General features: G+C 43.9%; 1 protein-coding gene across 1 annotated transcript in view; it reads left to right on the top strand.

The window, feature by feature from the left end:
* LOC121284884 (collagen alpha-1(III) chain-like) overlaps nt 1-27,290 on the top strand; it is a 191,340-nt gene that overhangs the window by 105,607 nt on the left and 58,443 nt on the right. The window contains exons 16-27 of the mRNA XM_041200743.1: nt 6,001-6,099; nt 6,199-6,243; nt 6,681-6,779; nt 12,668-12,721; nt 13,243-13,350; nt 18,102-18,155; nt 18,275-18,373; nt 18,486-18,539; nt 19,924-20,022; nt 20,554-20,607; nt 20,709-20,762; nt 22,395-22,448. Coding sequence (XP_041056677.1) covers nt 6,001-6,099; nt 6,199-6,243; nt 6,681-6,779; nt 12,668-12,721; nt 13,243-13,350; nt 18,102-18,155; nt 18,275-18,373; nt 18,486-18,539; nt 19,924-20,022; nt 20,554-20,607; nt 20,709-20,762; nt 22,395-22,448 — 873 coding nt within the window. The remainder of the gene's footprint in view (nt 1-6,000; nt 6,100-6,198; nt 6,244-6,680; nt 6,780-12,667; nt 12,722-13,242; nt 13,351-18,101; nt 18,156-18,274; nt 18,374-18,485; nt 18,540-19,923; nt 20,023-20,553; nt 20,608-20,708; nt 20,763-22,394; nt 22,449-27,290) is intronic.

Raw genomic sequence — 27,290 nt, forward strand, 5'->3', positions numbered from 1 at the left:
GGACACTACCTTGGGGAACTCCTGCAGTGATGTCCTGGAACTAAGATGATTGACTTCCAACAACCACAACCATCTTCCTTTGTGTTAGGTATGAGTCCAACCAGCAGAGACTTTCCCCCCACCCGATTCCCATGGACTCCAGTTTTGCTTGGGCTCCCTGGTGCCACACTTGGTCAAATACAGCCTTGATGTCAAGGGCAGTCACTAGATGTGGCAGGACCGCCGAGCTTAGATCTGATCCGGTGGTTGTGGAATCGCTTAGCTCTGTCTATTGCATGTTACTTTACTCTTTGGAATGCAAGCAATCCTGTGTTGTAGCTTTACCAGGTTGACACCTCGTTTTTGGGTATGCTTGGTTCTGCTCCTGGCATGCTATCCTTGCATTCTTCATTGAACCAGGGTTGATCCCCTGGCTTGATCGTGTGGTAGAGTGGGCCTATGCTAGGCCACAAGGTTACAGGTTGTGGTTGAGTACAATTCTGCTGCTGCTGATGGCCCACAGTGCCTCATGGATGCCCAGTTTTGACTTGCTAGATCTGTTCAAATTCTATCCCATTTAGCAAGGTGGTAGTGCCACAAAACATGATGGAGGGTTTCCTCAATGTGAAGATGGGACTTCATTTCCACAAGGACTGTGCAGACTCTTACTGATACTGTCATGGACAGATGCACCTACGGCAGGCAGATTGGTGGGGATGAGGTCAATTATGTTTTTTCCCTCTTCCCACCTGCAACAGATCCAGTCTTGCAGTTATGTCTTGGAGTCAAAGAGTCATAGAGTTTTACAACACAGAAAGAGGCCCTTCCGCTCATCGTGTCCACACTGGTCATCAAGCTCCTATCTACTCTAATCCCGTTTTTGAGCACTGGGTTTGTAGCCTTGTATGCTGTGGCATTTCAAGTGTTCGTCTAAATACTTCTTAAATGTTGTGAGGGTTCCCACTTCTACCACCCTTTCAGGCAGTGAGACCTAGATACTCCCCACTCTCTGGGTGAAAATATTTTCCCTCAATCCCCTCTTTAGCCCCTGCCCCTTACATTAAAGCTATGACCCCTGGTTATTGACCCCTCCGCTAAGGGGAAAAGTTTCTTCCTATCTACCCTATCTATGCCCTTCATAATTTTGTACATCTCAATGAGATCCCCCCTCAGCCTTCTCTGCTCTAAGGATAACAATCCCTGCCTATTTAGTCTCTCTTCATAGCTGAAATGCTCCAGCCTAGGCAATTCCTGGTGAATCTCCTCTGCACCCTCTCTAGTGCAATCACATCCTTCTGTGGCGAACGAAACTGCACACAGCACTCCAGATGTGGCCTAACTAACATTTTATGCAGCTCCATCATAACTTCCTTGTTCTTGTATTCAGTGCCTTGACTAATAAAGGCAAGTATTCCATATGCCTTCTTAACCACCTTATCTACCTGCCCTGCTGTCTTCAAGGATCTATGCACATGCACACCAAGGTCCCTCTGATCCTCTGTACTTCCTAGGGTCCTATCATGCATTGTGTACTCCCTTGTTTGTTAGTCCTCCCAAAATGCATCAACTCACACTTTTCAGGATTAAATTCCATTTGCCACTGTTCTGTCCATCCAACCAGCCTGTCTATACTGTCCGGCAATCTAAGGCTTTCCTCCTCACTATTTACCACACGGCTAATTTTTGTGTCAACTGTGAACTTACTGATCATATTTCCCACATTCATGCCTAGATCACTAATGTACACCACAAACAGCAAGGGAACCAGCACCAAACCCTGCGGAACACCACTTGTCACTGACTTCCAGTCACAAAAACAACCTTCAACCATCATCCCCTGCCTCCTGCCACTAAGTCAATTTGGATCCAATTTGCCAAATTTCCATGGATCCATGGGCTCTTACCTTCTTGACCAGCCTCCCATGTGGGACCTTGTCAAAAGCTTTACTGAAGTCCATGTGGACTACATCACATGCACTACCCTCATCTATACAACTAGTCACCTCTTCGAAAAATTCAATCAAATTTGTTAGACATTTGTTAGACAAGGTCATGCTGACTATCTTTGATTAACTCTTGCATCTCCAAGTGGAGATTAATTCCATCCCTCAGAATTTTTTCCAATGGTTTCCCTACAACTGAAGTTAGACTCACTGGCCTATAGCTCCCTGATTTATCCCTACCATCCTTCAATTTGCTGTCCTCCAGTCCTCTGGCTCCTCTCTTATGGCCAGACAGAGAGGATTTGAAAATTAATGTCAGGGCACCTACAATCTCCTCCTTTGCTTCCCACAGCAGCCTGGAATACATCTTATCTGGGCTTGGGGATTTATCCACTTTTAAGCCCGCTAAAACAACTGATACCTCCTCCCTCTCAACGGTGATTTGTTCAAGTATATCACAGTCCCCCTCCCTGATTTCTATACCTACATTGTCCTCCTCTATAGTGAATAAACATGCAAAGTACTCGTTTAAAACCTAACCTACATCTTCCAGCTCCTCATACAGATTGCCACTTTGATCCCTAATGGCCCCTACACTTTTCCCGGTTATTGTCTTGCCTCTAATATACTTATAAAATGCCTTTGGACTTTCCTTTAGTTTACGCACCAGTGTTTTCTCATACCCTCTCTTTGCTTTCCTAATTTATTTTTTAAGTATCCCCCAGCACTTTTTATACTTCTCTAGGGCTTCTGCTGTTTTGAGCTCTCAGTATCTACCATAAGCTTTCCTTTTTTCCTCATCCAATCCTGTACATTCCACAACATCCAGGGTTCCGTCCTTATTTCAGTAATTGACTCCTTGGTCAATATTGCGACCCCTCCTCCTCTTTTACAACACCCTCCCAACATCTTGCCTGAAGATTCTATACCCTGGAATATTGAGCTGCAAGTCCTGCCCCTCGCTCAACCATGTCACCGTCATAGCAATGGTATCATATCCCCATGTGTTAATCAACACTTTCAACTCATCTGCCTTACTCGCAAAACTCTTTGTGTTAAAATAAATGCCACCCAGCCTTGCCATGCTCTCTTGTGCCTTAACTTGACGATATACACTCTGCCTTCCAGACTGACTTGATTTTTCTTCTTTACTTGTCTGTGCATCACCCCCTACTATACCTCCACTCCATATCCCATACCCCTGTCAAATTAGTTTAAACCCCCACCAACAGAACTAGTAAGCCCCCCACCCCCCCCCCAGGATGTTGGTCCTGTTCCGGTTTAGGTGCAAACCATTGGAAGTGGGCCCAATGTTCCTGGAATCAATACCCCTCCCTCTTGCACCAACTCTTCAGCCACACATTCATCTGCTCTATCCGCCTATTCCTGTACTTAGTAGCACATGGCACTGGGAGTAATCCAGAGATTACAACCTTTGAGATCCTGCTTTTCAATCTGTTACCTAGCTCCCTAAATTCTTATTGCCCGACCTCATCCCTCTTTCTACCTATGTCGTTGGTACCAATGTGAACCATGATCTCTGACTGTTTTCCCTCCCCCTTCAGAATACCATGCAGCCGTTCAGTGACATCCTTGACCCTGACCCCAGGGAGCCATCCTGGAGTCACGTTCTGCAGCAGGAGAAGTGCCTGTCTGTACCCCCCACTATTGAGTCTCCTACCACTATTGCTCTTCCTCTCTTTCTCTTCGCCCCTTGTGCAGCTGGGCTCTGGCTGCACTTCCCAGAGGAACCGTCACTCTCACCATTTTCCAACACAGAAAAAACTGTTCTTGAGTGAGATGCACTCTGGGGCTTTCCTCACTATCTGTCTACCTCCCTTCTTCTGACTGGTGGTCATCCATTCCTTCTCTGACTGCACTTCTTTAAGCTGTGGGGTGACCACATCTTAAAAACAAGCTATCCACGTAACTATCAGCCTCACGGATGCACTGCTTTACCTCCGAAATCCTCAACTTGGTCAAACCGGTGGCATCTCCTGCAGATGTAGTCACCCAGACTGCCAGGAGCATCTAAGGCTTCCCACATTCTGCAGGCCGTGCAACACACAGGACTGAGCTCCCCGGCCATATCTTTAGTTAAAATACACTTAACCTAAATTTAAGCCAAGTAGAAAATTATTTAAGTTTCTTTCTTTTTTTACAAAGAAACTTGAACTCTTACCATTCCTTTAATGTAACTTTAAGGTGGAGAAAAACAACTTACCCATTACTTACCAATCAGCTCTCTGCTTTGTGCTGACATCCCTTCCGTCAGCCTTTTTGAATTCAGTGGGGTTTCTGTTGGGAGTAGCTGCTGCTCTGACTGGCTCGATCTCGGCCTCCACCCTCAGGCCTTTATTGAGAAGCTCCACTGGCACTGTTCACTCACAGGTTCGCTCTGCTCCACTCCCGCTGCTTCTCCGACTGGCCTTTAGGACTCAGCCAGCTTGGTCAGTGTGGCTGCTACTGAGCCGTCTTGGTGATGAACATTGAAGTCCCCTACCCAGAGTACATTATGTGCCTTTGCCACCCTCAATGCTTCCCAGTGATTTATTAGTTGAGGAGGGATGGTACATGGTAATCAGCAGGAGGTTTCCATGCCAGTCTTTGACCTGATGCCATGAGGCTTCATGGGATCCAGAGTTGATGTTGAGGGCTCTCAGGGCAACTCCCTCCAACTGTATACCACTGTGCCGCCACTTTTGCTGGGCCTGTCCTGATAGTTGGACAGGACATACCCAGGGATGGTGATGGTGGAATCTGGGACATTATTTGTAAGATATGATTCCGTAGGATGACTATTTCAGGCTGTTCCTTGACTATTTTGTGAAACAGTTCTCCCAATTTTAGCACCAGCCCCCAGAAATTAGGAAGGAGGACTTTGCAGGGTCGAAAGTCTTGGGTTTCTGTTGTCGCATCTTTGCCTTATCTTTCCATCTCACCTTTGTTTGGGGCTCCTGTAGAGTGGGCAGTAGCCATTTCTTCAAGGGATATCCCTTGTCCCCTCAGATCCATCCACACACTTTGGGGTTGGATTGAAGATCTGAGGCTGGCTAGACTGGCATAGGATGAATAAGTCATGGCAGCTGCCAGGCAAGTGAGTGCATACATGGAGGAAGCTCTTGTGGTCACAGACTAGCTGGATGTTGAGGGAGAGAAAACCTTTCCTTTGAGCAATCTCACTGATCGGTCACTGGGTGTATCCTCCTGGAGTTAACGATTCAGACCCACATGCAGTCATTTAAATAACCAATGTGGATGGATAAAAACTGGTTCATGTTGATGCAGTACCCACATGATCAAATAGGGGAAACCAAGACTCTACCTGGACGAAAGGAAAAGAAGAGCTTAGTTTATCTATTGCTCCTGAGGGGGAATCCTTGGGCATTTTAAAAGTGCTTTATCCTATCTGGGAACTTCTGGGAATTCTCCTTAGGCTTCAATAGGCCTGAGTTTCAATGAATACTGATAAGGGTGGAATGGGTAGAGTTTCTTGGAGAAGCCTGGGAATTCACCGGTTGTGGTGTGGTGAGGAGGTGTGCCGTGGCGGAAGATCTAACTTCTTCCACTTCCCCACTGAAATTTAAATGGCAGTAAGAGTGGAGCAGAATCCTGGTGGAACTGGTTTCTGCTCAAAATTACAGACCTTTTTAATATTTTACTGGATCGCTGCAGGCAGATCACATGACACTTGCTACATCAGGAATTTTGGCATTCGGTCTCACCCTTACGAATACAGTTGTTCCACATAAGGCACAAAAGGGGATTCCGCCACATACTTGGCCCCGGGGAATCCCTTGGAAATGGCAGAGCCCCAGAACACCTGCTTTCTTTGCAGTTGTAATGGTTTCCTGCCCAGAGTTACAGCAGAGGACCAGTGAAACCAAACCTTGAGGGATCCTGGCTCCAAACCAATAGGAGGAATGATAAAACTCAGCCATATGTTATTGAAGGTCAATGTTTAAGAACAAAAAGTAATCAGTATGTTATTGCCTTGCCTTTGTGATTAAGCTGAATATATCCAATTGATCACACTGTTCTCAAAACATTTTTTTTCCTTTAATAATGTATTTTGCAGGGTGAACCTGGAGAGCAAGGCTCTCGTGGTTCCGATGGTACTCCAGGGTCAAGGGGTGAGCCAGGTCTCCAGGGCCGTGCTGGAATCCCAGGCCCACCTGTATGTAAATAATTACATCTGATTTTCTGCAAACAATTGGTAAGTGATAGAAAAATCAGAAAATAGTATCTGACGGTCTGCTACTGATTTCTATTTCAGGGTAAATCTGGAAAAGATGGATCAACTGGTGCTCGAGGTTTACCGGTCAGTCAGAACAAAATCACACATTTGTTTATAGTGAGAATGTACTTCAAATACTGTAAAGTAAGGTGTTAATTGAAGAGTAGGGGATCAAATAAATATGGTTTTCTCTCATTGAATTGACCTGGCCCTGCCCCTATCACATTATTATAAGTAAACAAATGCCAGGTCATTTAGCAGCTTGATATGAAGTATTTGGTCCATAGTGGAATGCATTGGGTAGTAAGTACATCACAGCTGCCTTTATTGAAGAAATAAAGTTGAAAACATTTCTAAAAACCTGATGAAAGTATCCAATGGACTTCTTACTTTTTAATTTAATTGTTCAGTTTTTAATTCTTTTGGCATCTATCGTCAACATCCAGTGTGAAGAATAAAATGTATAATCAACATAGAGTCCTGACTAGAAGCTGTATTCACGCCAGTTTTTAATATTTTAGGGTCCTTCTGGTATACCTGGCAGTCCTGGTGGACCAGGTCCAATTGGTAGTCCAGGTCCAGCAGGTACAAATGGATTTCCAGGTTCCAAAGGTCTACCAGTAAGTGTTTGCAATATTTATGTTACTTTATTGTACAAGTGAATTTACATGCTCTCAGTGCTTTGTTCATACCATTAAAACATAAGATAACACAAAATAAAGTAGCATGGATTTTAAAAATTCTTTCATGGAATGTGGGCTTTGCTGGGCATTTATTGTCCATCGTTAGTTGTCCTTGAGAAGGTGATGGTGGTGAGCTGCCTTCTTGAACCACTGCAGTCCATGTAGTGTAGGTACATCCACAGTGCTGTTAGGGAGGGAGTTCCAGAATTTTGAGCCAGCTGCAGTGAAGGAACAGTAATATAGTTCCAAGTCAGGATTGTGTGTGGCTTGGAGGGGAACTTCCAGGCAGTGGTGTTCCCATGCATCTACTGCCCTTGTCCTTCTAGGTGGTAGAGGTTATATGTCTGGAAGGTGGTGTCAAAGGAGCCTTGGTGAGTTCCTGAAGTGCATCTTGTAGATGGTACACACTGTTGCCACTGTGTGCTGGTAGTGGAGGGAGTGAATGTTGAAGGTGACAAACATGGTGCCAGTCAAATCCTTAAAAGGGTTGATAGGGTATTTGGTGAAAGAATGTTTCCCCCGGCTGGGGTTGCCAGAATTAGGGTAAACCATTTCAGAATAAGACATCGACATTTAGGACTGAGAAATTCCTTCACTCAAAGTGTTGTGAATCGTAGGAACTCTGTAACCCAGAGAGCTGATGATGCTCAAGTGTTGAACAGCTTTGGGACAGAGATTAATAGATTTTTGGATAATAAGGAATTAAGAAGTATGGCGAAGATGGAGTTGAGGTAGTAGATTAGTCATGATCATATCAAAAGACAGAGCATGAGAAAGGGCTGAGTTGCCTAGCCCTGCTCCAACTTTGTTTAGCTGTGTGATTTGGACAGCCTGATTCAATGGTGTTGGAATATCATAACATACAAGTTAGATACTGGCAAACAAGATGACAAGATATTATGGAATAATTAAGATGTAATCATTTCCATCTATGCATAAAATTCATGCAACACAGTGCAAATGTTAGATGATGATGAAAGTTAGATTCATTGGGTTAACAATTCGTTAAGGTCAGTTTTCGGGTGCAGGGATCATTATGTGCGATTACCCTGTGCCCAATCGAGGTGATGGAGGCAGCACACAAACTCCATGCTGTCTATTTGTCTCCATGATTGGAGCATGCAACCCAGTGCTTAACGTGCTGCTAACTGGATGCAGTCTCAGGAGGTGGCTCAGCTACACACAAAGCTAGCACGAGCTAAAGTTAGCCTGGACTACTTGAAGCCAACCAGTCCCTCTAAAAGGGGAGGTGCACTCTGGCTGCAGCAGTTATTGGGACTCTTTGCGAAAGTGCTTTGCACAAGGCAAACAGAATACAAATGGAGCAGCAGACCTAAGAAAGGATTCCCAAGCTCCTCCATTCAGTCCCGAAGGTCTTAGTCCAGGAGGTGCAAAAGAGAAGAGAAGTCGTGTTTTCGCAGGAGCTCCCCCAGGCGCAATAGGATAGGAACTGAAGGAGGTATCCATGGAGATCAATGTAAGGAGTCTTGTCTCAAGGACCTGGCTGCAGAGTTGCATGAGAGGTAAAGATCAGTGATTTTTTTTTCAAATGCCATCTCCGACCCATCACATTACTAACCTCCCAGACTGTTCAATGTATGACATCCCTATCACTGACCCATTTACCACTACTACAAGACTCACACACCCATATCTCCCAGCTTCCACATATTCCCAGCTATTCACTTATGGCAGGAATATCAGCCAAACACATTGTAACACACTCACTGACATTCTTTTCTCTCTCTTGTAGGACAAGATGGAGGCAGCAGCGAACTGGCAGGTGACAGGCACAGCTGCATTCCCTGAGCCCCTTGGAAGAGATGGTGCTCTGAATTGTTGGTGGGGCAGTGACTGAGGCCATTGCAACTGATGTTGCCTCATACTCCTTCTCAACTCTTACTTCACCGTCATTGTGCTAGGTTGCATGATGTCCCAGCTGCAAATCCCGTGACAATGGACATCTTGCTTTCCATTCACAATCCCTTTCCTCACTCCAACACTCCCCTTCTGCTTTAGATTTTCAGCTACCCAAGAACTGCCAATAAGCCAGCCAGTACAGCCTGAAGATGAAGGACGTGAACAAGACCAGACATCCAATGAAGAAACATCGTCACTTGTTCTGACACAACCACCAGCTCAGATACTTTCACTGCACATAATTTAAAGGCAGGAGCTAAATGAGGTTGGTGACTGACCATGAGTTGGCTGAAGCCAGTCCGGGGATAAAGCATTGCGTGTGTGCCAGCTCTTTGGAGGGTAAGGCTGCAGATGAGTTTTGCAGTAAAGGGCTCCAGTGAGGGCTTTAGGAGGGAGGCAGAGAGGACAAGGCTAATGGGCATGTACAATGAAATGCTTGGTGTGTTGACAGGCCTGCCAGAGAGCTTGTTGTGATTGTCAAGAAGGATGGAGAGGTCTGCTTCCAATTTGGCCTAAGGCTTCACTCAAAGTTTGGAGCCCATCCTGTCTAATATGGAAGTGGTGGTGAACTCAATGAGCACTCTTAAGGACAGAATCATGATGCAACATCTGATGGCTCCTGTCTTGGCTTCCTCTCCAGCTGTAGCAGAAATCACCCAATGTTCAAATGCTGCAGTGGAAACTCAAACTGAAGTAATGAAATCCTAACTTGTTGCCATACAATTCCCAGCTTGGTGCCATGCAGGTCCAGGCTGCTGCCATCATAGGTGTGATTACCAGTACACCAAAGGGAATTGCAGCACTGCTGCCCAACAATCTGTATCTCCGCAGATTACAAGGGCTGCTGAAAAGCTGTTCGGGGAGTGGCAGTGGATCCATGCAGCACGAACCTGCAGGCCCCTTTTAGGGTGACAGTGTTTCTGTTCCCACCATTGCTCTCTGCCCGTGTCCTTATTGTTGCTTGTCAGCCAGCTAGCACAGGTTTCTGCAAATATGGTGAAGTTTGAAGTCAGGCCGACAAGGCCCAGATCTACTTGAGGTCATCCTGTCAGGTCATCTGTAGTCTGCCCCATTGAAAGTCAGCTGCCTTCCACCAGGCATGCTGCAAATGCTGGGATAGCACTGCATAGGTACACTAGGAGATGCAAAGGCACAAACAAGGCAGGCAATGTAGGAATGTGCAAGGGTGAACAAACAGAGCAATATTGTATGTATAATTGGACTTGTTGTTGGAGAAGAGTTGTTATTAAGTGATTATTTTGTGGTAACTTTTATTTCAGGATTTTGGCCTGTGATGGTTCGTGGGATAGGATGGGGATTTATGGAGCAAAGCTGATGTGGGAATGTTTTCAGGAGAACTGTAGTTTGATGAACTCCTCATGGACAGCCTGTCTGGAATGTTCCTTTTCAGAATGCCCTTCCATTCCTCCTCCTCTCCCTCCTCCTCTCAAGGCACTTGCAGTAGACCACCAGGAATCCTGGGCTGAGTATTGTACAGCTCTCTCCCAGTGGTCCAGGCAGTGAAAATATTGGGCTGATTACTTTTGGGGAGGCTGAAGTGCCAGCTGGAAGTGGGCAATGATTCAACTTCAGCAGGTGGCAGGAGCCTGGGACATAATTTTGCCACTGAGAGTCCTGCCACTGTCAATGTCCATGGTGGCAGCAAGATGTTGGACTCCCATCCCAGTGCCTTTACCCTTCATATTGCCAGTTCTCCCACCTCCCAGCCCAACCTTAATGGGCTGGGAATATTCAGCCCATTATTGCAGAGCGCCAATGGTTTTCTCCATAATGGAGTGTTCCTCATCACAGCATGGCTCTCATTTGTAAGGCTATTGGCCATGTGTGGTCAAGTGGTGAATTCAAATCATGGGCCTTACTCACCAAGCAGCCACATCCATCATGGTGGCTGGTAGATGCTGGGAATGGGTGATGCTTGCGGAATAAAAACATCATGGCTTCTGTCAGCATAACGAACATTCATTAATATGGTACTCTGTGTTTGGTCACACACCAACTGTACATAGGGCATGAAATCCTTTATGGTCCCCATATATTCCACACTGAGATGCTGGCAGAGCCATTGTGTGCAGTCAATTGCTCTTTGCACCACTTGGAATCCTACTACCCTGGTAAAGCTACATAGCTGGTCCTTCTGCTTTTCTCTATTAGAGAGAAGACCATGAACTCCACTCACCCCGTGTACTGGATCTCAGTTACCTCAGTAACCCCCCTGATGCAGTGATGCACTCTGAACTAAGCAATGTCACTGAGTCTAGTCTAGAAGGATGCTGAGGTATAGGAATTGACGAAGACGGTGATATTGATAATGACTATCATCACTATCCTCACTTGCTCTGAGGCTGCTGGTCTGGTTTGAGGAGGTGGTACAGTTCAGTGACCACCTTGTACTGCCTAAATACCCTAGATAGGCATGGCCTTCTGGCGAAAACCACCTTCCTCCTCCTCTTTGTTGCCTGTGCTCAATCTCTCTAGTTGTCTGGCCACCCAAGAGGGATTCCAGCTGTAGACAACAGGACTTACAGCAGCTTTTCTGCTGAGAGGCCTTCGGACTCCATTCAACTCCTTGCCAAGCTCCAATACCACTCCCGTCTTACTCCAAAAACATGGGCACTTAACCCGAGTGGTAAAGGCAGTGGAACCATTACTTGAGGATCCCATTTATCTGCTCATTGATGCTCCTTATTGCTGGCCACGTGTCATGGGGTTACGGAGGGGAGTCATCAGCCATGCGTTCAGTGCGTTGTCACTGAGCAACCATCCTCTGGTTTGCCGTGGTGCCTGAAGATTGCTGGAAATGTGAACTGGCACAGGATAAAAGCATTTTGACTGCTGCCAGGATGATGGGCATTCACCAGCAGGATGATTTGGGTGTGGTGGCACATTAACTGCATATTGAGTGAGTCGTAGCTCTTGCGGTTCCAGTGCTTTAGTGTGTTGACAAACGTATCCATTGTTAATGATTTTATACCATGGCATAAACTGCTTGAAAGAGTTTCATTAACTCTGTGCTCTGTTATAATAGTTGACTATCTAACGATGGGATCAAGGTTCAATTCTTCTGAACATTCAACAGCTGGAATATTAAAGGGATGAAATTTTAGGTTTAAGAAAATCTGCTGTTTTCTGGAGAGGTCATGTGGTGCAATGGTAGTGTCCCTACCTCTGGGCTAGAAGCACTATGTTTAAGTCCCTCCCTTGATGGGTATCGAAGGTGTTTCCATTACATGACCAAATGGGTTGATTATCATCCTGTAAATCCTTCCAATACGCCCGATGGCAGGCGGTAAGAGCAGAAGAGTTTCCTGGTCAGCCATACTGCAGAAGGAATGGCAAACCACTGCAGTACTTTGCCAAACATAATAATGGGCCTATCCAATGGAAGCCCATTGTTGCTAATCCCTCCTTAGGATATGGTAGGGGGAGGGGGCTGTTTTGTGGAGCTGTGACACTTATTATAAAGTTCCTGCATTAAACTTACTGAACGACTTGATCAAACATAGCTTCTGTAGGCTATGAAAGTTTTCTTGTTTTATTCTAAATATATATTGAGAGATACAAATTTGTCAAATTTACAAATGTCTCAAGCTCAATCTGGATGTACTTGTAGCTACCTTGCACCATTTTAAACCACAAGAGTTTAGATTTAGAGTTCAATTCAGCGTGCTTTAAAGAGAATATCTTTTTGTATGTTCCTGATCTTGTACTCTCGTTGCAGTGTTGACCTTCACACTTTTCTCAGACATCACTCTTCTTTTACTTCAAAATACAAAAGAAATTCGCTATTCATGATATTGTTTTACCTAACAGCCTTTCAAACAAAAACAACCATTTTACATCATTGTCAATACTTTTTCTAATTCTAATTCACTTCACATTCTTAGGGTGAATCTGGAAGACCTGGAGCAGCAGGTGAACGTGGTCCTAAGGGTGAATCTGTAAGTCTTTTCACTTTGTCCCTATTAGTTTGAAGTAGGAAACTAAATTAAATGACCAAACTCTTGAATAGGGGTTATTTTTACTGAGATGCTTAAATAATGGTTTAGGTTAACCTTTCCGTTTGTGCCAATCTTAATAAAATAACAGTTAGTTGGCAAATCTAAAGATTGAAACAGTAATTTTGCCTTTCTAAGCATACCTTTTTATAGTCTAAAATTGGTTGTAGTAACAACAGAAAATATTTATATTTAAAAACAACCCGCTTCAAATCTAGCAGTCTATTTTTCCTTTTGTTGGGGGTTTATGGAAAGCAAGGCTTGTATGCCGGCATGTATATTATAACACAACTACCAAGATGGGGTACATTGCAAAGGAGGAAGAGCCAATATCTGTCCTTACGTCGGCTGAAAACCTGAGAGCGATATGCACGGTGTTCAATTTTTATGAATCTACAGAAGAATATACTATGTTGCCAATATGTATTTCACATTTTAAGCATGTATCTTTATCTTCTTACTAGGGAACACCTGGAAGCCCAGGTTCTCCTGGCCCAGCTGGTGAAGACGGTAAAAGAGGTCCACCTGGTGAAGCAGGGCCAGCCGGTGCACCGGGTGTTCCTGGCGAGAGAGTAAGTTGGAACCTATATCATACAGAGAAAAAATACTCAACAACAATTCTTTAGAAAATATACAACAGTTTCCAAATAAGTATAGACCCACGATGTAGCGTTAATGAAATTGGAGCTTTCTATGTGAATATCTATTTTCATGAAATATCATACACAACCTTTTGGGGAGAGAGTTCCAAATTTCCATGAATCTGTATGGGGCAAACTCCTTCCTGATTTCACTCCTAAATGGCCTAGCTCCAGGTATATTATGCCTTCTTGTTCTGAATACCCCACCAGAGGAAATATTTTACCTGCATCTACCCCACCAAATCTTTATAGCTTTTTAAAGATCTCAATCAGTTCATCAATCTTCTAAATTTAGTGGAATACAGGTCACATTCATGTAATCTATCTTTGTAATATGATTCCTTAAGCTCTGGTGACAACCTGGTGAATCTGCTCTGTAACCACTGCTGGGAATATCATGGGAGTGCCAAAACATCCATAGACACTGCCACACCTTGTCCCCACTGCCAGTGGCCTCGACTGAGCATTAAATGATTTAGCATATATAACTTGTCTGACTTGCTTTTTTAAATATCAGTTTATACTTTCCCCATATGCTCAGTCACCCTAGTTCTAATGGTGGTTCCAAGTAACTTGCACATCATTTTAAAAAAATTCATTCACGAGGTGTGGGCTTCGCTGACTGGGTCAGCATTTATTACCCATCCCCAGTTGCCCTTGGGAAGGTGGTAGTGAGCTGCTTTCTTGAACTGCTGCAGTCCATGTGGTGTAGGTACACCCACAGTGCTGTTAGGGAGAGGGTTCCAGGACTTTGACCGAACAACAGTGAGGGAATGATGATATATTTCTAAATCAGGATTGTGAGTGGCTTGGAGGGGCATTTCCAGGTGGTGGTGGTGTTCCCATCTATCTGCTGACCTTGTCCTTCTATATGGTAGTGGTCATGAGTTTGGAAGGTGCTGTCGAAGGACCCTTAGTGAATTCCTGTAGTGCATCTTGTAGATGGTACACATTGCTGCTACTGTGCGTCAGTGGTGGAGGGAGTGAATATTTATGGATGTGGTGCCAATCAAGTGGGCTGCTTTGTCCTAGACGGTGTCAAGCTTCTTCAGTGTTGTGGGGGCTGCACTCATCCAGGCAAGTGGGGAATGTTCCATCACACTCATGACTTGTGCCTTGCAGATGATGGACAGGCTTTGGGGAATCAGGAGGTCAGTTACTCGTCACAGGATTCCTAGCCTCTGACCTGCTCTTCTTGCCACAGTATTTATATGGTTGGTCCAGTTCAGTTTCTGGTCAATGGTAACACACAGGATGTTGATAGTTGGGTATTCAGCGATGGTAATGCCATTGAACATCAAATGGTGATGGTTGGGTTCTCTTTTGTTGGAGATGGTCATTGCCCGGCACTTGTGCGGCGCAAATGTTACTTGTCACTTCTCATCCCAAGCCTGGATATTGTCCAGGTCTTGCTGCATTTGGACATGGACTGCTTCAGTATCTGAGGAATCGTGAATGGTGCTGAACATTGTACAATCATCAGCGAACATCCCCACTTCTGACCATATGATGGAAGGAAGGTCACTGATGAAGCAGCTGAAGATGGTTGGGCTGAGGACACTACCTTGAGGAACTCCTGCAGTGATGTCCTGGAGCTGAGATGACTGACCTCCAACAACCATAACCATCTTCCTTTGTGATAGGTATGACTCCAACTGGCGGAGGGTTTTCCCCCTGATTCCCATTGATTCCAGTATTGCTAGGGCTCCTTGACGCTGCACTCGGTTCAGCGCTGCCTTGATGTCGAGGGCAGTCACTCTCACCTCACCTCTGGAGTTTAGCTCTTTTGTTCATGTTTGAACCAAGGCTGTAATGAGGTCAGGAGCTGAGTGGCCCAGGTGGAACTTAAACTGGGCATTAGTGAGCAGGTTATTGCTAAGTAAGTGGATAGCACAGTTGATGACCCCTTCTGTTACTTTACTGATGATGGAGAGTAGGCTGATGGGGCGGTAATTGACTGAGTTGGATTTGTCCTGCTTTGTGTGTATAGGACACACCCGGGCAATTTTTCACACGTCCGGATAGATGACAGTATTGTAGCTGTATTGGAACAGTTTGGCTAGGGGTGTGGCAAGTTCTGGAGCACAAGTCTTTTGTACTATGCCGGAATATTGTCAGGCCCATAGCCTTTACAGTATCCAGTGCCTTCAGCCGGTTCTTGATATCACGTGGAGTGGATCAAATTGGCTGAAGATTGGCATCCGTTATACTGGGGACCAAATGCAGACTGGGTGACTGCTTTGCAGAACACCTTTGGTCTGTCCGCAAGCATTACCCAAACCTCCCTGTCACTTGTCATTTCAACATTCCACCCTGCTCTCTTGCCCACATGTCTGTCCTTGGCTTGCTGCATTGTTCCAGTGAAGCTCAACGCAAACTGAAGGAACAGCACTTCATCTTCCAACTACAGCCTTTACAGCCTTCCGGACTGAATATTGAGTTCAACAATTTTAGATCTTGAACTCTCTCCTCCATCCCCACCCCCTTCCCATTTCTTCCCCCTTCTTTTTGTTTTTTCCAATAATTTATATAGATTTTTCTTTTCCCACCTGTTTCCATTACTTTTAAATGTATTTCCACTCATTGTTTATTTCTACCTTTTAGTATTCCCCCAACCCCACCAGAGCTATCTGTACCTTATGTGTCCTGTCTTCTACTCTTAATTAGCACATTCCTTTAGATAATATCACCACCTTCAACACCTCTTTGTTCTTTTATTTGTGACAGGTTTTGGTTATCTCCACCTATCACTGGCTGCTTGTCCCAACAACACCCCCCCCCCCTTAAATCAGCTTATATTTCACCCCTTTCCTATTTTTACTTAGTTCTGTTGAAGGGTCATGAGGACTCGAAATGTCAACTGTGCTCTCCTCCGCTGATACTGCCAGACCTGCTGAGTTTTTCCAGGTATTTCTGTTTCTGTTTTGGATTTCCAGCATCTGCAGTTTTTTGCTTTTACCTTTGGAGGAGGCTGAGATAGGTCATCCAATTGGCACTTCTGGCTGAAGATTGTTGCGAATCTTATCTTTTGCACTGACGTGCTGGGCTCCTCCATCATTGAGGATGGGGATATTTGTGGAGCCACCTCCTCCAGTGAGTTGTTTAATTTGTCCACCACCATTCACGACTGGATGCGGCAGGACTGCAGAGCTTAGATCTGATCCATAGTGGGATTGCTTAGCTCTGTCCACCACTTGTTGCTTATGCTGTTTGGCACGCAAGTAGTCCTGTATTATAACTTCACCAGTTTGACACCTCATTTTTAGGTATGCCTGGTGCTGCTCCTGATATGCCCTCCTGCGCTCTTCTTCGAACCAGGCTTGATCTCCTGGCTTCGTTGTGTGGTAGAATGGGGGATATGCTTGGCCCTGAGGTTACAGATTGTGGTTGAGTACAATTTTGCTGCTGCTGATGGCCCACAGCACCTCATGGATGTTCAGTCTTCAGTTGCTAGATCATGGACAGATGCACCTGCAGCAGGCAGGTTGGTGAGTATGTTTTTCCCTCATTACCTGCCGCAGACACAGATATGTCATTTAGGACTCAGTTAATTGTGATGCTACTGAACCACTCTTGTTAATGGACATTAAAGTACCCCCCACCCCCCCACTAGTACATTCTGCCCCTAGCCTCAGTACTTCCTCCAAGTTTTGTTCATCAGCACCAGCTGCTGAGGGAGAGCACTACATGGTGATCAGCAGGAGTTTTCCTTGCCCATATTTTACCTGCTGCCATGAGACTTCATGAGGTTCAGAGTCGATGTTGAGGACTCCCAGGAAACTCCCTTCCAACTGTGCTGACACCTCTGCTGGTGGTGATGGTGGTGTCTGGGACATTATCTGTAAGATATGATCCCATGAGGATGACTATGTCAGGCTGTTGTTTGACTAGCCTGTGAGACAGCTCTCCCAATTTTGGAGAACTTGCAGGGTCGACAGGGCTGTGACTGCTGTTGTCACTTCCGGTTTAGTTTGATTCCTATGGCTTTGTAGCAGTTTGATACAATTGAGAAGGCATTTAAGAGTCAACCACATTGCTTGTCACGTGTAGGCCAGACCAAGTAAGGACATTAGTGACTGTGGTTTCATGGTCATCATTAGACTTTTAATTCCAGGTTTTTATTGGATTAAATGTCCACCATCTGTTGTGGCAGGATTTGAACCCAGTTCCCCGGAGCATTACCCTGGGTTACTAGTCCAGCAACAATACCACTACGCCACAGCGTCTCCTTAATGATTACTAGATTAATCATTTCTCTTAATATACTTATTTTAAAATAGATGATAACTTTGATATCTCTTACATTTTAACATTTTTTTTCACACCTCTTATTACTTTTTTGTATCCCTTTCTTGTTTTTTAATAACTCGCCCAGCCCACTGGATTACCACTTTTCCATACATTTATTTAACTTGTTCCTATCTTACCTCATTTGTTACCTATGCTTGCTTAACTACACAAGTGGAGCCTTTGTTTTTTAGGAGTGTGTGTTTGTTATGTGTCATATCAAATATTTTGTATTGTCCCAAATCTAATGGCAGTACAATTAATTAGTTATGGTTAATTATCTACTTTGTGGATCCCTAAAGTTCAGCAACATCAATGATTAAGTTATTTTAAAAATCAATAGTTGCGTATATTTCAATAATGCTGGCAAGCTGACTTTCTATTTCTGTTTCTAGGGGTCTCACGGAGGAAGAGGGATCCCAGGTCCAAGTGGTCCACCAGGTGAAAAGGTCAGAAGATCTCATCATTTTTAACTTCAGCTTTAAAAAATGTTGACATTTTTTTCCCCTATTATCAATGGAATAAAAGTTCCCAAATTCCTAATTCTATACTAACTTTATGCTAATAGGGTCCTGCAGGGGAAACTGGTCTAAAGGGTCTCATTGGGCCTAGAGGTGCCAATGGCGAACCGGGTCGTCCTGGAGATGCTGGTATCCCTGGCCGAAGAGTAAGAAACAGAATTTCTTTAGAGAAGTAATAGAAAAAAATGGCTGGAACATTAATTTTTACTGACGATGTATTTTACTGGTTTAATCTCCAGTTGCCTTTCTTTGCTTTAGGGACTTACAGGAAATCCAGGAAACCCTGGTTCTGTTGGTAAACCTGGACCACAGGTAATTTTCAATAAAGGCATTCATGGATAAAAGACATTATTTTCCTCTTTAATGTTCAAATTTATATCTGAGTAAAGTCTGCAAGTGAAAGTTTAATTTTCTCTTGTTGAGCTTGTTATTAATGTAAATATTGATATCACCCAGCAGAATGTCACATAAGTCTATCAGAATGCATTGTTATTATAATGTGTTCATACCTATCGAGCAACATTAACTAATAGAGAATGACACATTCATAAAACAGTGATGTTACAAGTACCATGGAAGGTAAAATTTGTGCAGGAAGCTTCCATGCATCCCATTAACTGCTCAGATCATGTCCTGCACCTGCCACCATCCTTCAGCTCAACTCTCAAAAACAACCATCAGCAGATGCCCAATGACATAAATTGAAATCAGTGAAATAGTGACTGACTTGTCAGCTGAATCAGTTTTGCTCCCTTCCGTTCAGCTATCCCTGAGAAATAACTTCCTCCTCTCCATATTAAGGATGGCTGACATAATGGAACTTGCAGCTAACAAACCAGTCAAATGAAGAGGAAATGAAGGATACATGTTAGTTTCAGGAACTAGAATAAATGAATTAATGAATAACTCAAACACAGATGTAAAGTGGCTGCTATGCCACCCCTCATTTAATTTATGTGGGCTTTCATCAGGGAGCTCAGTGGTAGCTGTCATGGTAAATTAAAGTGAAAGCAGTCATGGTGTATTATACTGAGTGATGTCATGGTGGATTACGCTAAACACTGTCATGGTGGAGTTGAGCTAAGGGCCAGTAATGGAGTGAAGTGATGGCTAATATTACAAGACACCGCAGCAGGCACATCACACCAGAAGAGAGCACAGATTGTAGATAAGACACTACAATGCTGCTCTGCACACCTGCCTAGTGAGGCTCCAAATCGATAGTGAAATCTGGCAAAATGACCATTTTTTATTCTGTAATAGAAACATATAATAATGTTACAGCCAAATTAATTCACCTATGTGTGGCCTCTCTATGTTGCAACAGGAAGACTTAACTATTGCAAACATGTCACAGATTCTGAAATTGCAATCGATAGGGGCTCCAATGATTCATGTCATAGTTGATACATTTTAAACCCACGTTATTTGGCAATTGCCAAGGTTCTAAACATATATAACAACTTGTTTTCTGGTTTTGCATTTTTTACTATCTACTTTAATGTGTAAATGCTGATTATCTCTGTTTCATTATACACAATGATATTTATTTGCACCTAATTAGAAACGTTACCCTTTGTCTCTGCTTTGTCTGTGTCTGTAGGCTGTCTTTCCCCCAGTTACATATGTTTATGGGGGTGTGGGATTATAGGGGTGAATTTTATTCTTTATTGAATCATCTGATTTTTATCGTCAGGGTCTTTCTGGAGATCGGGGTCTTCCAGGCCCACCTGGTTCACCTGGACAAAGAGGTTCACCAGGTGTTATGGGTTTCCCTGGTCCAAGGGGTCATGATGTAAGTGCAAGTCAACCATCAAATGTAGATGTTTCCATTATTGTTGCCGGGTTCCATGCTTGGTTACATTCATGATGTTTTGATGTGTAAGTGACAACATAACTTTGGAGTCATGTTAGCAATATGACTGAAACCAATTGGTGTATGAACACTCTTAGTTGAAAACTATTCCAGTCCAGATTGAGTTTTAAAAAGTCTCCAAGCAGCCAACAGTGCCTCATGGGGCCTTTTAACACTTAGTATGGTATATTTTAATGTTGGCAAAAAAACTGGACAAGTGGACATTATTGCTTGATGCAAACTGGATAGCGCTCTCAAAGAATCAGTACAGGTGTGATGGGCTGAATGTTCTCCTGTGTTGGAAAATCTATGATTGTCTTTCCTAACATTAAATTTTAGGAAGCAGAACAGAAACACATTCCCTGAGCTCTCATATAAAATATTCAGGAAATTGTTGGAAATTATTATCAATGGTTCAAGCAATACTTATGTGTTTTTTTTTGCACCCTCCCCACACCATTCTCCAACAAGGGACAATCTGGTAAAGTTGGTGAAAGAGGACTTCCAGGTGGTCCTGGTCTACAGGTTTGTAAATATTGTAAATATTTTCTTTAATTGTATTGAAGGAGACTCTTTATCAAACATTAATTCTGCAAAATTTATTAATACTTAAACTATGTCGACAGGGTTTCCCTGGAAAACCTGGAGAGGCTGGCCCTCCAGGTGAACATGGCAAAGCTGTAAGTATGGTTTTGAATTTGTGCATTTTGAAATAAAAATGGTTTCTCTATATCTTAAGCAGATTTATTTAAGCTTTTCTTTAGATATTTATTTCTATTCAACAAAGGTTATCTTTTGAATCTATTGGAATAAATATTCTGTTGGCAATACTGGCAAAGTGATGTTTATTGTCCATCTCTAGTTTACCTGAAAGGTTGTTAGTGGGCTTTCTGCCTTAATTATTTTTACCATTGATTGGTTTGCTAGGCCACGTCAGAATGCATAAAGAGTCAGCCATATACCATGGGAATAGAATCAGTTGTGAGTCAGAGCAGGTAAGCGTCTTAATGAACCAGCTAGGGTTTTACAGCAATCCAGTTGCCTTCGCTTGTCATCTGGTGCCAGCCCAAAAATTGCGTGATTTAGTGAATTAAATTTTATGAATTGCCATGGTGAGATTTGAGCTATCGACTCCTGGGCTATTTGTCCAGTCCCCTTATCTTTACACAGAGTTTACACAACAAACTGTTGTTTGCCCAGAAATTGGATTATACCCAAGTTGAGTGTGAACCGAGGTCAGCTGCTGCATGTATCAACCATATTAGGCTGGTTTGCCAGTCTTATTTGTTTATTATCAGCCATCCGTGGCCACCAATTGCAGCCATTGATGAACTTTCCAGCAGTGAATATGGCAGCGTCAGGGATTAGGTGGGGGGTGGCGGGGGGAGGGTTGTAGGGCTGCAGGTGAGCAGCAGCATCTGAGGACCTGAGGTGAGGCCAAAAGAATGGGAAGGCAATCAGTGTTGGGGGGGGTGACAGGCGGACGGGGGTTGGGTTGGGGTGGGGCGGGGGGGGCATGGGCGATGGATGGTAGTTGCTCGTGGTTTTAATGAGGAGCCAGGATAGGCAGCTGTGCTCCTTCTGGCTCCATATTAAGGTAAGTTTTATTTTTTAAACAATAATTTACCTTGTATCATGGCGGTCAGTGTTTCCTTCAAGGACCTCTGCCTAAGCTGCATGTATTCGAAGTAATCCTGAGTACAGCGCGGCTTGGTAGGCAAATCCATTGCTGATTTGATTCTAAACTAGGTGTTAGACCACTTATTAACATACTCAAGGGGCTTAATGCTTGTTTCAATGAGCAACCAGGGACACCTCAACAGTGCCTGAACCAATATGATATCAGATGTGTTTCTGGAGAAATTTGGGTGCCTGTAGTGAGCCCGATGTAATGGACATTTTGCACTTATATTCTACCTAGTCCAATTTTCCCAGGTATGTTCTCCATGGCTTCAGGACATTATTCATTGCATGGAATCTCCTCAGCTGCACTTCCGATTGGCCACTGTTTTTGCCAGTCTCCTTGGCAGTTATAGCAGCTGACCCAAATAGCACCCAATGAAAATCTCAATATTGTGTTTACTTTCATTTGATATTCTTAAATTATGGAGAACTCCACTTTTGTTCTAGAGTTGGTTTATGTAGAACAATGATTCTTAATGATGAAAAGTATTATTAATGGCTGACGAGGAGATGAATTTTAAATAAAAACTCGTCATTTATTAGCGTAAGGTTATTGGTTTGATTTTAATTAATGTATTCACATAGTTCTTCTCCTAAATGCACATGCTAAGTGTTGTGTCTTTTCTCAGGGCACACCTGGTGAAAGAGGAAATCCAGGTCCTCCAGGATTTCCTGGTGTTCAGGTACAATTATTTTGGTGAATTAATCACCTTCAATACTTATTTCAGTTGCTTTGCGGGTACAGCAGCAGTTTTTATCCTTCAATGTGTTGACAAACTTCTTGCAAGATATGACATATAATGACTGGAGTGTGATATCTAGATTTAAGATTTACTATGTGCTACGTGCAGGGAGACTAGGTTAAGTGCACTGTTCAGCTGAAAAGCAGTCAGAGGATGGGGGATAATTGAATCTGGGCTATGGGAAGGATTGCAATATTGAAGGCCAGTGGAGTAAGGCAGAGTAGGGTGGGGCAAGGGGGGAAGGCTTTATTGGTTTGTTGGGACAGGCAGAAGAGGTTAGGTGCTGGCATAGAAAGGGGAAAGTAGACCACAGTTGTAGGTTGTGAGCAAGGGGAAAAAGACAGCATGATTAGAGGCCAAAGGAAAGCTGGGAAACTAGGGTTTGAGCAGTGGTGGAAGAGAAAGGTACTATAGGGTTGCAGGGTCGGTGGGAGCAGGAAGAAACAACAAAATTAAAGGCTGAGAGAGAGAATGGGATTGGGAGGGTGAGGTTGGTAACAGGAAGAAATGGGGTGAAGAACAGAGGAAAGAACAAAGGAAGGGGAAGCAGAGAGGGTGGAGGGGAAGAGAAGAGCAAAGGGGGAGTTTGGACAAGGAAGTGGGAGAGGGGAGCATAGGAGCTGAGACTATGTCTTCTATTAAAAAATAAATAAGTAAGAATTTTGTATCTCTAACTCTAAATCCTAAGGTCACAATTTAAAAAAAATAAATTGTTTATGCCAGGTTCTGAATTTTAAAAGTATTTTTTATTGGGCTTCCAATGTAAAAATAATTGGTATGGGTTGTTTTTTTTAATTCACTCATGGGATGGGGACATCACTGGTTAGGCCAGTATTTATTGCTCATCTCTAATTGCCCTTGAGAAGGTGGTGGTGAGCAGCCTTCTTGAAGCGCTGTAGTCCATGTGGTGTAGATGAAGCCACAGTGCTGCTGGGGAGAGAGTTCCAGGATTTTGACCCAGCGACTGTGAAGGAAAGGCAATGTATTTCCAAGTCAGCCTGGTGAGTGACTTGGAGAGGAACTTCCAGGTAGTGGTGTTCCCATGTGTCTGCTGTCCTTCTCCTTCTAGATAGTAGTGGTCGTGGGTTTGCTGAGCCTTGCTGAGTTCCTGCAGCGCATCTTGTAGATGGTAAACACTGCTGCCACTGTGTATCAGGTACAGTGTGGCCAGACTCTAAAGATGGTGGAACATTCTAGTAATGGGGAGATTGTGAGAGGGGCAGCCATGGGACAGAGTGTGTAGAGCAGGGTTAGAAACTGTAAAGCACCAGGGAATTGGAAACAGACTCTCTGGACTGTAAGCTGAGAGAGGTTTGGTAACCAATATGCAGACAACAATTTTTTGATTTAAAATAAATGAAAACTTTTAAAAATTGAGTCCTTAAAAAAAATGGTGTCAGTGCAGGAGGAGAAAGCTAAGCAATTTGCCTTCACATTACCTGATGGTCAGAGTATGGGTCTACAGTATCATTGTCTGTCCCGTTAATGGACAAATCTCCTGAAAATATATGGCTGGACGTGTATAGTCACAATTAACACTGAAAACCTCAAAAGCACTATTAACATAGGATTTTTTGTTCGAAAGATGACAAAATATAGCAATTTTCTTTGCATCTCAGTAATAGGATCCTTACTAAACTGCTTAAATTAGAAAAATGTATCAATATTTAGAGCTAAAATTTGGCTATGGTCAGTTCGCAGGCATGAAGATCATGAAGGGTGACTACCCCAAGCCCATTTGAAGTAATACAGGCAGCACACAACTTTCCCTAAACATGCTGCTGACTGGCTGCATGCTCAGCAGGAGGGCACAGGCTCATGCAAAGCTAGCAAGCAGCAATTAAAGCCAGCCTGTACGACTCAAAGTCCAGTTTGCACCTCCATAAGGTGAGATGCATTTTGGCTGAAGCAGACGTTGCAACTGTTTTTGAGTGTTTTTCACAAGAAAGGAGCAGCGGGTCACAATGAGAACTCCTAGGCTCTCCGATGCAGCACTGGAAGTCTTAGTGCAAGAGATGGAAAAGAGGAGAGATACCCTATTTCTACAGTGGGCCAGGAATCCCCCCATACATACACTGTGAAGGGAATTGGAGTAGATTGGCCCAAAGCCAGTGTAAGGAGTTTGGACCTGAGGATCTGATTAAAGTGCTGGAAAAGGTTCACAGACCTCACAATATTGATGAATGGATCTTCAGATGTCATCTTCTACCAACCAACCTCGCAAACTGCTGAGAGCATGCTATGAAGGCGTGAAACAGAGTTGGAAAGGTGGGGAATTGTGGACCATTGTAATCCAAGAATGTTTTCAGAGGAACTGGAGTCTAATGACAGCCAGTCCAGAGTGATAATGCCTCCTCCTCCTCCTCCTGAGGTGCTCCCAAAGGCCTGGTGGCAAAGGCTGCACCTTCATGATTGCCAGATTGTGGAAGACGCAGAGGCCACTATAAACCTGGAGCCACATCCATAGAGTACTGGAGAGGAATTTCTGAGTGATCCAGGAAAAGGAACTGGTGTTTGATGGTCTGTTCTGTGACATTCCTGATTCCAGCAGGAGCACCGTGGAGGTCATTAGCCACATGTTGGTTGGGTAACTTTCGCCACCAAGCAACCATCTTGTTCGAGAAGATGGCTGCTAGATGATAGAAACAGCTGACTGACTCAGGATAAAAGCATCAAGACGGCTTCCAGAATAGCAGAGATTCACCAACGTGATGGCCTGTGCATGGTTGTACACCAACTGTACATTTAGGGAGTGGAACGCATTGAAATTCTGGTACATATCCCCATTGCTGTGTGATGCCAACAGAGCTATGTGTATGCGGTTCCTTGCACCACTGAGAATCTCACTACTCTAGAGAATCCACATATCCACTTCTCCTGCTTCTTTCTGCTTAGGGAGAAGATAATGAAGTCCCCTTTCCTTGTGTACAGGACCTCAGTGATCTCCATGTTACAGTGATACACGGTGAATGGTGATGTTGCTGGCTCCAGTCTGTAGGGATTCTGAGACATAGAAATTGAGGTACACCGTGTATTTGGTAGATTCTGGCAGTGCAGTCATCATTTTGCTTTGCAGCAGCAAAGGCAGTTTCAGGAGATGACGCAGTTCAGTAGCTACCTTCATGGTGAAACGTAGCTATCCCAGTCACTGCTCCTGACTGATTTGGAGCTTGGAGAAATGGTCTCTGAAGACCCTTGGTGGGTACAAATTTCTATAGAGAACCATCCTCCTCCACCACCTGAACACAGCTTCCATCTCTGTAGACTCTACTCCATGTCCTTGTCGTGCTGCAGCCCAAAGGAATTGCACAGCCCCTATGACTGAGAACAAGCCGCTCAGAGGGCTTCAAAATCAACCCAACTCCTTACAAAGGTCCAGCACTCCTCCCTTCTGACTCTAAGAACTTTTGTGAGATCCTGCAAAAGCACGGTATTTAGTACAGCCACCAACTTTGCAACAGCAAAAGAAAGTTAAAAGCACTTCACCTGCAAGTTCTATGGTGAGACATTTAAACAGCACCAGTGAGTGTTCCATGGTGCAGCTGAACACATGTTCAGCTATGAACATTGAAGAGCAGGACCTGCAAGGTTCAAAATGGCAAGTCAGTTGTCAAATCAGCATCAGAGCTGGCTGACATCACGTTCTATCCATTCTACCTGCTTCTGATTCATGCAATGCACGGTTGCGCTATTATCCTTTATAACATGGCAATCAGCATAGGCTGCACTAGACGTTGTCAAAAAGTGGGACCGCCATCATTTTTGTCATCTCTGGGGGGGCTCCCCATGTGTTGAAACCAGTGGCGCTAGTTTGTTAAATTTTTGGCTTTATTGTCACAATAGGACTTGTGCATTCATAAAGACTGGAAGAATAAAATACATTTAGAAATGCAATGCAATCCTGTCACATGGCTGGAAAAAAATCATATCTAGCCAGATTTACAAGCTAAGTGGTAGCACTACCACCCGTGTGTTAGAAGATTGTGGGATCAAATCGCAATCCAGAGATTTGAGCATAAAATCTAGGTTTACATTTCCCTTTAATACTGAACAAGTGCTGCACTGTCGAAGGTGCCATCTTTCAGATCAACCGTTAAACCGAGACCTCGCCTGCCCTTTAGGGATGAATGGGAAAGATCCCATGGTATTATCCAAAGAGGACAAGGGGAGTTCTACTGGTGCTATATCCAATATTTATCTCTCAACTAACTTTGCCACAGCAAATGATCTGGTCATTTTTCATTGTTATTTTTGCATCCTTACTGGGTGCAAATTGGCTGCACAATTCCCTTTATTACAGCAGTGACTACACTTAGGAACATAGGAGTAAGAGTAGGCCATTCTGCCCCTTGAGTTTGTTCTGCCATTCATTGAGATCATGGCTGATCTGCATCTTAACTGCATCCAGCCAAATTGCTTTGTAACCCTTAATACCTTTTCCAAGCAAAAATCGCAGTTCTGAAATTTGGAAACTTAAAACGTATTTCATTGGCTGCAAGGTGCTTAGGGATGTCTTGAGTCTTGAAAGGCATTACAAAAATGCAAATTTATCTGTGATAAAGTGGAGTGCTATGTACCTTTAAGAGAATGTAGTTAGTTGACCATGTGACTGTATTGACCAATCGCTACAAAGCACGGGCTTCTTAGGTACTGGAAGCCTTGAGCTGGAGGTGATTGAAGAAGCGCATATGGTGTTAGTGGTCTGTTCTTAGATTCAATAAACCACCAGTGTTTGTTCAATTAGCTGGTCTCTGCTTATATTGTTTCAAGCACCAGCTAATA

The sequence above is a fragment of the Carcharodon carcharias genome, chromosome 12 (assembly GCF_017639515.1).
Source record: "Carcharodon carcharias isolate sCarCar2 chromosome 12, sCarCar2.pri, whole genome shotgun sequence".
NCBI lineage: Eukaryota > Metazoa > Chordata > Chondrichthyes > Lamniformes > Lamnidae > Carcharodon > Carcharodon carcharias.